This window comes from Thunnus thynnus, chromosome 7 (assembly GCF_963924715.1).
Source record: "Thunnus thynnus chromosome 7, fThuThy2.1, whole genome shotgun sequence".
Taxonomy (NCBI): Eukaryota; Metazoa; Chordata; class Actinopteri; order Scombriformes; family Scombridae; genus Thunnus; species Thunnus thynnus.
In genome coordinates this window covers 3,606,501-3,618,847 of record NC_089523.1, presented here as the reverse complement: position 1 = coordinate 3,618,847, position 12,347 = coordinate 3,606,501, and the positions used below count along the sequence as shown (strand labels likewise).

At 41.2% G+C, this 12,347-nt stretch overlaps 1 protein-coding gene across 1 annotated transcript in view; it reads right to left on the bottom strand.

The window, feature by feature from the left end:
* The window catches only part of ulk2 (unc-51 like autophagy activating kinase 2), a 40,939-nt gene extending 30,798 nt beyond the window's left edge, over positions 1 to 10,141 (bottom strand). The window contains exons 1-3 of the mRNA XM_067593842.1: positions 8,952 to 10,141; positions 5,741 to 5,833; positions 5,504 to 5,545 (exon numbers count right to left, since the gene is read on the bottom strand). Coding sequence (XP_067449943.1) covers positions 5,504 to 5,545; positions 5,741 to 5,833; positions 8,952 to 9,041 — 225 coding nt within the window. The 5' untranslated portion in view covers positions 9,042 to 10,141. The remainder of the gene's footprint in view (positions 1 to 5,503; positions 5,546 to 5,740; positions 5,834 to 8,951) is intronic.
* Between the last annotated feature and the right edge of the window lie 2,206 nt (positions 10,142 to 12,347).

The following is a 12,347-nucleotide window of genomic DNA, read 5'->3' as shown; positions in this document are numbered from 1 at the left end:
TCAGATATAGGACTTGGTGAAGGGTTGTCAATGGTGCTGTACAATAAACTAGAGCTGAAAAACTGGTCAATGACCAAATCTAACTGCTTAGGCCTGGAACCAATGCTGATATAATACCGAAGCAAACAGCACCAAAATCCATTTATGACTTGAATATCTTTAAAAACGGCTGTGGCTCAGGAGGTAGAGCGAGTCGTCCACTAATCAGAAGATCGGCGGTTCAATTCCACGCTCCTCCAGTGTGCATGTCGAAGTGTCCTTGGGCAAGATACTGAACCCCAAATTGCTCCTGATGGCTGTGCCATCAGTGTGAGAATGTGTGTGAATGATTAGATTTCCTCTGATGGGCAGGTTGGGACCTTGCATGGTAGCCCCTGTACCCATTCAGTGTATAAATGTCTGTGAATGGGTGAATGTGACACGTAGTGTAAAAGCGCATTTGAGTGGTTGGAAGACTAGAAAGGCGCTATACAAGTACAGTCCATTTACCGTGTATGAAGATACACATCGGTTTCATATGAATTTTTATTGTAAGAATCCTACTGTGAACATTCAGTGATTTTTTGGGTTGAACTTCTCTTTCTGCATATTGCCATCTGCCAAATGCTTGCTGACATCCTGTTAGCTGCTATTGATACTAGCAAAAACATACACACTAGCAGTATAGCATGCTGATATTTGGAGGGTATAATGTCTACCATGTTCATCATCTTAGTTTAGCATGTTAGTATGCTAACATTTGCTAATTAGCACTAAACATAACTGAAACTTTGGCCTGATGATGGCACTAGATGAAAAGACAGTTATTACAAGTCATCCTGTGGGGAACCTACAAAATCCCATGGCAATCCATCCAATAGTTGTTGAGATAGGTCACTCAAAACTACAAATGTAAACCTCATGGTGGAGCTAGAGGAAAGGTCAAGGGATCACCAAAGTCAGTAGGATTTATCCTCTGGGGAACATGAATGGCAATCCTTTCAATAGTTGTTCAGTAGGGGTGTCTCGATTTCAATTCTAAATCGAAAGTCAATCAAAATGAGCGTTCAATTTTGATCTACGAAATCACAAGCAGGTTTGCGATCCTCCCAGTATCCCCCCCCCCCTACTTGCGTGTTATTATGATATTTCAATCTGGGCCAAACTGATGGAGCAACCAACCAACAGACAGACATAAAACTGTATGTGTTTAATACATCTGTCTATTCTGACACAGGCACATCTTAGTTAGGGTTAGTGTTATCAATCATCAAAAGACATAATACAAAAACTAGGTCTATGCACCAACAGATACTGCTTCAATCCTTGAGAAATTCCCTAAGCATTATGTAGACATGTACAAGCAGACATGTACAGCATTTACTGCAGAAGTATTTAGGTCTTTAAACAGGATTCAAGTAGTCTGATCTCAACATTGACCTGATCTCCACCCCTGCTTGGACCTATTGTTAAATCAGACTCAACTGCATATGGTCTTGGAATAAGCTTGAACTCAATTTCCTTGGTCTCAACAAAAGCTCTGTGTGCAAGTATTTACAGCCTTGAACCATACATGATCCACTGCATTAGCAGCATCACACTTACCAAAAGGTCAAACACTCTCACCATCTCTGTCACCCTTTATGAGGCTGCTACTGACTTAGAGACTGGCCCTTTCCCAGCAGCCGTCACCTGTCAGCAGGTCTATCAGTAACCACCCATAGTGCATACAGCAGGCGGGTCAGAAAGACTGGGTTCAAAGGTCATTATTATCAGACTTTAATTAGGTAAACCCAGTTCCTCTTGGTAAAGCTAAGAACAGTAAAGACCTCAGGCAAATCTGGCTCTAAATTAAATATTTCAGCTTGTTTGCAACTCTAATATTTTGAACTTAAGCCCTTTCAAGCACATTTTAATATACCTTACATTTAATAATTGCGTTTCAATTGTTTAACTGAAAGTGTTTCATGTCTGTCCAAATGCCCTGTCACAAGCCCACAGAAGAGAAGTCTAGAAAATGTATAAAAGTCTACAAAAAGACAGTAACAAGCAGGAATCTATGCTTTTTCTAATCAAAATGAGAGGCTAGACATGACTAGACAGTTGCACAAACCAGCTCGAGTTACATTTCCTGTTCTGTTGGGTAAACCCAGTCACACAGCACGTGGCTCCAACAAACAACAACAGCTGATGAGGCTGAGTAGAAGCCAACTGGAGACGCAAGAAGAAGTGATGATCGAGGGCAGGATGGGGAAACAAGAAAATGGAAAAAGTGAGCTAAATATAAAAGATAAATAAGGAATGGAAACAGTAAAAAGAGGGAAAGCAAAGTAGCAGCTGTCAGTTGGTCTCTGTTACCAAAGGGCTACAACACACACACCAGACTCTATTGATAGTCACCAAGAGAGGAAATACACACCATTACACTGGCTACCATCAGACAGACCAATCCTGCAGGGGATGGAAAAAAGAAATGCCAGCTGGTCAGAAAAAAGAGACAGGGAGACACTGCGCCCATAGCTGTGCTAGACCATCCCAGTGAATGAGACAGACAACAGAGGCGGAGGTGACAGAAAGCAGGCAAACAAAAAGAAACAAAGAGAGAGAATGCATGAAGAAACTACCTCAGACCATACAATTAACAAAGTGGGTTTTGAGGAATCTAGAAAGTATTAAAACTTGACAGAAGCAGTATTTTAGTGTCTGTCTGGTGCCAAAACCACCATGTTCCTCGGTTTAAGGTTGTTTGAAAGTCCTTTATTTTGGTGATATAAATACTGTCTTCCTGAAGCCTTCAAAGTATCATGCCTGAGGTGATTAATCAATGTCTAGCCTAATAAATAATATATTAGCTAGAATATAATACAACCCAGATTGTAAGACTTTAATTTGTCTTACAATCAGACTGAGCTTACAGTTGGGTAATACTATATTTTTATGCATTAAAAGGAATAGTTCAACATTTTGGGACATATGCTTATTTGCTTTCTTGCTCTGTATATTCATTACGAAGCTAAGCTAAGCTTATCTAGCATTAAGACTGGAAACATGAGGAAACAGCTAGCCTGGTTCTGTTCAAAGGTAAGTCTGTGCTGGTTGCCTTGCAACCTCACAGTGAAGACAAGACTTCAGGGGCTCACTGTGACTAGCCAAGAAGTGGTCTGGCACATAACCCCCAAAGCTGCAACATGTTTTTATATGTCATGGTCTTTTTGTTCAACAAATGAGATGTACCATGTTAGTTAGTGAGCTTTAGAGGAGCTGGTAGGTGGATTTTGTCTGCCTTTCAGCACCGTAGGCTAGATGTTTCCTGTTTCCAGTCTTTATGCTAAGCTAAACTAACCAGCTGCTAGCTTTAGCTTCATATTGAATGGACACATATGAGTGTGGTATCAATCATCTCATCTAACTCTGCAAGAGAGTGAATAGGCATGCCTATTTCCCAAAATGGCTAACTATTCCTTTAAACTATCCATTTAGGCAGGATGATAGAGTATTTGGACACCCAATGAAGTCACCTTTTAGTAGCATTACTTCACACATTTTCTTGCTTGCTAACCCTAACCCTTCTTTCTACTATCCCTAAGGACATATAAAAATGCATAGCCTGTCTCTTTTACTTGTGTCACAATCGGTGTGCTTGGTAATGAAATAATTATACACAAATGTTATATCCTTTCAGGTTATGATTTTTCTTTTTTTTCCAATTTCAAAAGCAACTTATCAAGGAACAACGAAGGCATGAAACTCAAGAACCAGTTCATTCAATCACAATTACACTGTATGTTTCTTTAAGTCTTGTCACTGATGGAAGCTTCCTACTCTACTGTATCCACTTGCTGAGTTATGACTGGGCTCCTGAGCTATCTGCCTCTGGAGGAGGTTATTACATCAGCAGGACTGATGGAGGAATGAAGAGAGGGATGGAGGGGTGGAAGGGTGGATTGACCGATCAGCAGTGTTCCTGTGGGAGGCTTCCACAAACACAGGAAGTACCACTACTACGTGGGAAGTGCTTTATCATCATTTTAGCTATTACTGCCTCCCTGCTCATGTCTCTCTTTGTAAATCCTCATTGGAAGGACAATCAAATCTAAAGGGTTATTATAGCAACCCTGGGCCTAGGAACAGAGACCGAAGAGCAGAACTTCATTTTGACTGCTGACAAGAACTTCTGCGACAGACTGATCAGAATCATAACTAGCATTTATTATGTGTTCACAAAGTGAAATACAACAAGTTGAAGTAAATTTACTGTAAACATGAGTGACAAGGGAAGCAGCCAATAACAGATCCATGTTTCTCTGTTTGTCTATGGATGTGATTCTGTCTCATGAAGTTATACCCGGCAAGTCCAACATGAATAAGTTGACTGCGGCAATTCAAAGACTCCCTTTCCCCACAAGTTCTATTTAAAAAGACTACAAGTACAAACATCTGTTTAAAGCGTGTAGCTGCAGACCACCACATAAATAAATGCAGTCAGAGCCTCTCATAACGCCTACGAGCGACCTATCTGTGTGTGCAACGACCAATAACACTGATGCTTTACAAAGGTATAAACAACAGGATGAGCAGTGATAAATGTAGGAGCTTTGAAAAACACACCGTAATATTCTGCCTCCAGTATCTGTATTTATTTCTAAATAGACATTTTGTTAATCCACAAAGATCTGAAGGTAGACTGTGTGCAAAGAATATATGTGACTCTGCTAGATGTGAAGCTCCCAGCCCGAAGACAAAAGATAAATCTGAGCTCATTAAACATGTGCACATCAACATGGGCCCCTCGGATGGGCATCAAACAGTGTTCTGTATATGTGACAGTGCACTGACAGTGTGGCCTTTCAGATTCAGCACAATGCTCTCTTTTTCATTTAGTCATACTGCATAGTTTCCACAGGCTTCATAGTGTGGCCAGAAGCATTAAAAGTGGTTTGTTTGGGTCATGTAGTCTTGTAAAATATATTCTCAGAAATGCATGAAACAGCAGCTTCACATCCAACTCTATGATGGCTCAATGTGTATAAAAGTCATGGAGAGGCAGCAAGTAAAGCCTGTCGATCTACTGTTCTGTAGATGCAAACAGGCTGTCCATAGGAGGGCATTTCATGGTCATTGTCAGGTTTGTAGTAGAAGCTGTGCAGCACAAACCTGACAACTGGACTGATGGGATCGAACCACTACAATAGTATGACTCTGAATCAGAGAGAGACAGAAGGTAGCCTTACTCAGCATTAAATCCAAGGCCTAACCAATAGCAACATTGATCCTCTTGAACCATTTAAGAGATTTGTGGATGAAGGTATATGTTTTTCAAAGACTTGCTCCATAGATAGTGGAACTTAGACAAGCCAGGCGTTAAAACCACAGAGCACACTCAATGGAGAAAAATACTGACTCATGGTTAAAAGGTGAAACTATTTCTACACGCACTCCTAATTTTAGATAGAAAACTGATTTTCAGTTTATAAAAGTCACATTTTTCTTCACACTTCAATATACAGAAAAGATCAGGACTTACCTGAACATCGTAAAGTGCCACAATGTTCTCATGCTGAAGCTCCTGAGTAAAAACAGAGCAGGGAAACAAGATGCATTAACTGGGCTACAGCAACTAATGGGATCATTCTCATTGATATTTCTACCAGGCAAGTCGAGGCCTGTTTCTTTCAAAGGCGCAAACTCACAAGGTCAGTATCAGATCATTCTTTAAGTACACTGAGGAGATAAGTGAGAAGCTATTAAGTATCATGCTCACCTTCAAGATTTTGATTTCCTTGCCAAGAAGGATCTGGGACTTGGAGAGGTTCTTTTTATTAATACTCTTGATGGCCACCTCCCAATCCGTCTTCTGTACAACACGGAGAGCAGGAATGAAGGGAAAAAAAGGTTACAACTCAGTACATGGTAAGAGTCCACATTTTTTAATGACATATTCAGTTGGTGCATGCATTCATCCTGAACCGTTCTTTACAAAACACTTGGTTTGGCATGTAATTTGGGCCTGTAACATAAATAATGTCAGTGTTATTACTCTAATACAGTCTCATTTTAGTCTTTGGTACAACAACCTATCTATTTCTTCAAAGGAGCATTAAAGGAGAGCATACAGCTGGTTCAGGCTCTCCCACAGGGACATGTTTAGCTGAAGGGGAAAGCATCTACACTCATGATCAATTTAGTTAGTAGAGGATAGCCTAAACAATAGTTATAGGGCCTTTGTTGTGTGAAATGGCACCTCTGCTATAAAAAACATTTTGTTAGACAACTAGGTGGTGAACACATCATATGATTGTATTGTCTTCCCTTACTCAATGCACATCTAGTGACTCTATCACACTCGTTTGTATTCATGATATTCATATCACTCAGCACGACTGAAGGGATACTCAAACATTTCTTTTAACGATGTGACATTTAAATGGAGGCCAGCAGCATTATATAGTATATGTGAAAGAGAGACTGTGTGTGTGTGTGTGTGTGTGTGTGTGTAAAAAGCCAAGCCCTCTGGCCTTAATCACATTGTCAGCATCTCTGTGTGAGAGCTGGCTAGAAGGACGGAGGAAATTTTACCCGTCCCAATAACACCAGGTCACTTGGGTTTCTGACAGTTAGGCAAGCCTATTGCACTGAATGACATGCTCAATGACGAGGCACTCAGATGACAGCTAGAACGGGAGCCAGCCTACTTACACTAAAAGCAAAGTGAGAGGAGAGGGACCTATTTTTCTTCCCTGGGCTGAGATAATGTTTCCAGATGAGCTCCTGGAGCGGGTATAAAAAGACTTTTGGAGCTCACGTGAGCTGAGAGGCTCTCAGGACATGTGCTGTACACGCAAACACCCAATGCAGGACACAGAAATAAACCCAGGAGACAGCTAGATTGTTTCTATGCCCTTGAGAAAAACACAGAGACAGTATGCATAAAAGAAATCAACATGGTCAGTTAGACAGTAGGCTAAGGAAGGAATTCTATGAATAAAAAAGTGATGCTTTCCAAATGAATCTAGGTTAATAGGAGATGTTCCTCTTCTGCGGGTGCACTCCGCCTAGAGCCTGGCATAGAATTCAGCACACAAGTGGGACTGCATGTTAGTGACATGAGTTCATGAGTCTGTTTGTGTTTGTGTGTGTGTGTGTGTGTGTGTGTGTGTGTGTGTGTAATGTGCTGCCAACTGAGCTTCATCCATCCCCTACTCACTGACAGCCTGCCCAGCCAAGTGTGACTGAGCCGCCAAACACTACAGCCATAGAAAAAAGAAATAAAAATGTGACCCTGCTGGCCCTTAATGTAACGCTGGAGGTAGGGGGAGGAGGTGAGAGGGGGGTGTTCTATCAAACCTAACTAATTTCTGGATGGTGCGCCACATGACGCAGAGTTAAGCAGTGCAGAGTAAGCAGTTATCCTCTGCTCAGAGTCATGCTGCAAAGACAGGGGCACGCTTTCATTTTCCAGAATAATGCATGATCTCATTTATGAATCACGGGCGATTATGGAGGTGTGAGCAACAAAGAGATTAACGTCAGCAACACTGCAACCAGATGATAGTCGAAGGTGTTGTGATAGACAGTGGAAGAGTGAGACTGAGAGAGGAAGACTACAACACCTGAGTAGTATATTCTAAATGTATGCAACATGCTAAATGTATTCATTTAGTAAAAACATTTTAACCACATGTACAGTCCACTGCTGTGCCATGTTGCAACTTGTCTCTAAAGGTTGATAAGTTTTATATGTTTTAGAATAGCAGCAGATCAAAAATCTATGAAAAGACTTTCAGGATGTAAATCTAACTGGATTTTGACATACAATTACATCATCACAAACATCTTCCCTAAAGTGTGAAAAACATTTTCCCTAAAGAAATTAATTCAAGCATAATGTATGTGCTGGCTTTATCTGAGCCTTTGCATAATGATAACATGATATCACAGTGTAACAAGAGCATATGTAACATCCAACACTGCCTCGGCAATGAAGCAATCCATCATGTCTGTTGCATGCAGGTGTCTCTAACCTTCCTGTTCCTCTGAGGTGGAAATAATCCTATAAATAGGCTAAATGGAATGCAGATGATAGGACTTAAACAGTAAATACACTGATCACATGCCAGGTCCGTTTAAACACGACAGGGGAGGCATGTGAGCAGTGGCTGGATGTGCTCACACACACTGCTTCCAGTGATGACCGGCGTGATTGTTTGCAGGCCTGCGTTCAGTTCAGTTTCCAGGCTCTGAGCTAGTTATCGATTTAAATTGAGACACAGAAGCTGCGGTGCCCTGACTACAGCAGGGAGCATGAGGATGCTCTGATGTGGCTTTCATTGAAGAATTCAGGACCATCTGCTTCACAACGGTAGCAACGGAGGCAACATGATGTCATGTTCTGCGTCTCTGCCACACATACACAAACAAACCCATCATCTCTGTGTCCTTCAGTGACACAACACTCCAGTCAAACGTAATGATTTCTTATGTTATTATTATTATTATTATTATTATTATTATTATTATGTTATGCTAATAATACAGGTTTCAGTGCTTCAGTGTGAATGAACCCTGTGCGGCTCTTACATAAGGAATGCTTGCATCCTTAAAAAGGCAAAGGGAAAAACACTGCACCCCATCATCCCTCCTGCCTCAGTACGTCAGCAAGTCATTCACTGTTGCCTGACTCATCCGTTTCATGAATGAAACGACATAAATTCACTTATACAACTAACATCAGGCTGATAAAATAACACTGAATCAGTCATTGCGTGACTGTACATCACATCACACTGAATCTAGATGTTAAGGTATAAAAGCATCTGTAAATATTACCACCCCAAAAAAGGTGACAGCCCACAGAACTGAATTCTGCATTGACCCAGATTTTATAATTAAGCTGCCTACTTGCCCCCTTTCTCCTCTAAATACAGAGGGGGGAAGAGGGGACGAAAAACATTGCAGGCTAACTGTTTATTTACCTTCCTGTGTCTTCCTTTGAACACCACAGCAAAGGCTCCATGTCCGACCAGGTCTTTTCTGCTGTACTCAAAATCTCCCACTGTCTCCATCGTAATGGGCTGATGGTCCAGCTGATGCTGGGCACTGTGGTGGGCAGCTTTGAATGTTGCTCTCCTCGTCAGAAAATAATCCTGGAGCAAATGATCCACTCAGTCCTGATGCTGATTCTTGCACTGCGGTTTTATTTCATGACAGGCTGCTCTGATGTGTCTTATTGCATAAATAAGAGATGCAGTCGGGACATGATGCATTCACATGCCCTCTAACTAGGTTGGGATGTTTGTAATATCACACAGAGCAGACGGCTTTGAGCATGGCTAGCAACAATCCTGAGCTAAACTGTATCAGTGCCAGCTGTCAGTCTTTGACCCAGTTGGATAGCTGCAATCCAGCTTTGCATTACTCACCATGGAGGCTCACTAACACACTGTACGTCCCCAGTCACCAAACCTGTTCAGAGGGACAGTCTACATGATGCCAAGCCTGCTAGACATGACCATGCAAAGACTAGAGCAGCTGCAGACACCGAGCTATCTGTTAGCCTGACAGTGACATAACCGTGTGGCTACACCTAGCGTCATAGCTGCTGCCCATAGCAGGTCTCTGCAAACATGACAGCAATATTATGGAAATAGCGCTACCCTGTTGGGTGACAATGAATAATTTAAACTGCGTCTATCTGAATAATACAGGCTGTAGCAACCTATAAAGCTAGCCAACATCCGCGAGCTAGTCAACAGTCACTGTTAGCTTCAAAAAATCTCAAGGATGCAACACAAATGTCAACACAGGACTGTTGTTTATCTGAAGGCGTTAGTCCTTGTTATCTGTCCTCTTCGACCAGACGTCCAAGTCCACAAGACACATTTCTGTCCTCTCGAAAAACACAGACGTTTCGCCAGTGAGCATTAATTTCATCCGTGTGACATAAACGAACACTTTCGTTGTTTCCTTCGTCGTCAAGTCTGACGGGACAGCTAAGGTTAGCGTAGGACAGCCGTCAGCTTCAATTACATTTCCATCCACGTCAAGCTACTGTAAGTTAACGTACTAATATAAACTACAATTTTCAATCACTGTACACCTCTGTCACATCACAACAGACGGCAGGTCCTGCCGTCCTGACGTTGAGTTAAACAATACTGAGAGCTAGTGCCATGTTTCTATTTTATACGCTATCCTTCCGCGAAGGCAAGCTTTGAACCTTTCCTTCCGCTGCAAGGGTTAGTCCGTCTGCTGACGCTCTGAGGACGCCTCGAAGAAAAACTGAACACGCACTAACCAGGATGTTTACATAAAATTAAAATAAGACAAACAAGACTTTGAATACTTTTGAACCAAAGGTAATTCAAGGATGTGTGCAATTAAGGATGGTTTAAGTTTTCATTTTATTTGAAGAATATATCAAAATGAATGTGAAGTGACATTGAGATTTACTACAGGAAAGACATTTTTGGAGATGTGATTAAGTGATAAATGAAACATAAAGTATTGGTCTAAAAATAGCTTCATAAACACTGATACAGTATGGGCACACTGAGGTTGTGACTGGGTACATAACATCATAACATATGCTGTCAAACAGAAAAAAAATTCAGAAAAAAAACTTCTCTTAGAAATAACAGAAATAAATACAAAATTTATGGGGGCAGCAGAGATACACTGAGCTTATTGTACTTAACAGTGTATAGCATCTGTTTGGAGTTTTATACCCTCTGGTGGCTGAAAATATAACAGACTTGCTTGTTCAACCAAACCTTACCTGTGAAAAACATAACAGGCTGCAAAAAATATGTCTATAATTTAGGGTGCAAGCCCATGGTACTGAGTCCACGTGTTTGTGAAAATGCTACCCAATGAACATGACAGCTGCCAGCCTGATGAGGGTCAACTTGTATGTTTTTTAAAGGTGGTCTCTGAGACCTAAAGTCTGACTGACACACAAAATACTTGCTATGTTACACTTTTAACCTCTGCATTTTTAAAATGAGGAACAGATTCCATTTTCCTGCAATTTTATACAATTAGCAAGTTTCTCTGAGCTACATCTATAACTAACTTTTCTACCTTACTACTGCTGCTTTCCCACCTGCAAATAAAAAGGCAATTTTTGTGTATTTTTCATATTAGAATGATTCTCTAATGAGCTGCTGCTCTGACAGGAGGCCATACAAGAAATACATGAATGAAATACATTTCTGACAAGTCTAGGGCCCACATATAGTAGACACTAACCAACCACAAAGAGATTTTAAAAAATAGTTTGGTCTGAGGTTGTGTCATAAGCCAACCTCCATCAATCAGCCGGTAAAAATAACAATTTAAATATCAACAATTTAATCATTGGCTGACAAAGAAAACAGACACATAGATTGGCCAATTTCTATTTAGGATTTTTTTATGTTGACCAGGAGCTTGAAGTAGCACCACACCGCCCACAGCTGCACCACTATTTAACTCTCTGGTCATGCCTGAAATAGCTGCTTGGCTGAGCTGCTGACAAAGTCAGATAAGCAGGCACTACTGAATTAGTTAAGAGGAGTCCTTCACTCTGTCTCTCCTCTCTATGGGGTCCTTCATACTTTGGGTCCCACAGCTTAAGCCTCTATGAGCTCGTGTGAAAAGAAGGCACTGACAACAGTCCCTGATGCCTTCCGCAAGTCCAGAGGAACTTGCAGGCAGCATGGTTGATCAGTGCCTTGCTCAAGTGTGCCATAACAGGATGAAATGTGAGCTGTATTGAGTTATTCATACATTCATTATACACTGTTTGGACTAGTGTGATTGTGCGTGACTTATAAACAATGTTCTCCTGCTTATAATTCGCAACCAGGGTTTTAACCATCACTAAAAAAATGAAAGCATGTCATAGCAATCCTTGCATCACCTTAGAACTCAGTTTAAGATCTTACTGATGAAAATTTGATTAAAACTGGCAAAACTGCCTTGGCTTTCAGGTTCAATCCAGATCTTGTATGTGCTGCTGTTTGGGTTGTGCCAAAGTCTACAAGGAACAAAGGTGAGTGAGGCCTTGCCAACAGGGCCCGCAGACTCAAGGATGACCTACCAGAGAAGATCTGGTTTATTACCTCTTCTCATAGGTCAGCATTTTTCTAATTTTTTAAAACAAAGCTCTATGCAACAGACTTACACCACACCTCCTATTTCTCATTTGAAAAGTTGGTATTGGAATTTTATTACTTTGTGGGCACAGGTTGAGACAGACACTAGTTTACAGCTAACAGCTGGCCATCCATCGGCTATTTCTTGTATAGTTTCCTTCCTTGTCTTTGGCGGTTAGCAGAGTAGACAGACTGATGAGCATGGACTGTGATGATGATACAAACTGCCCCTCG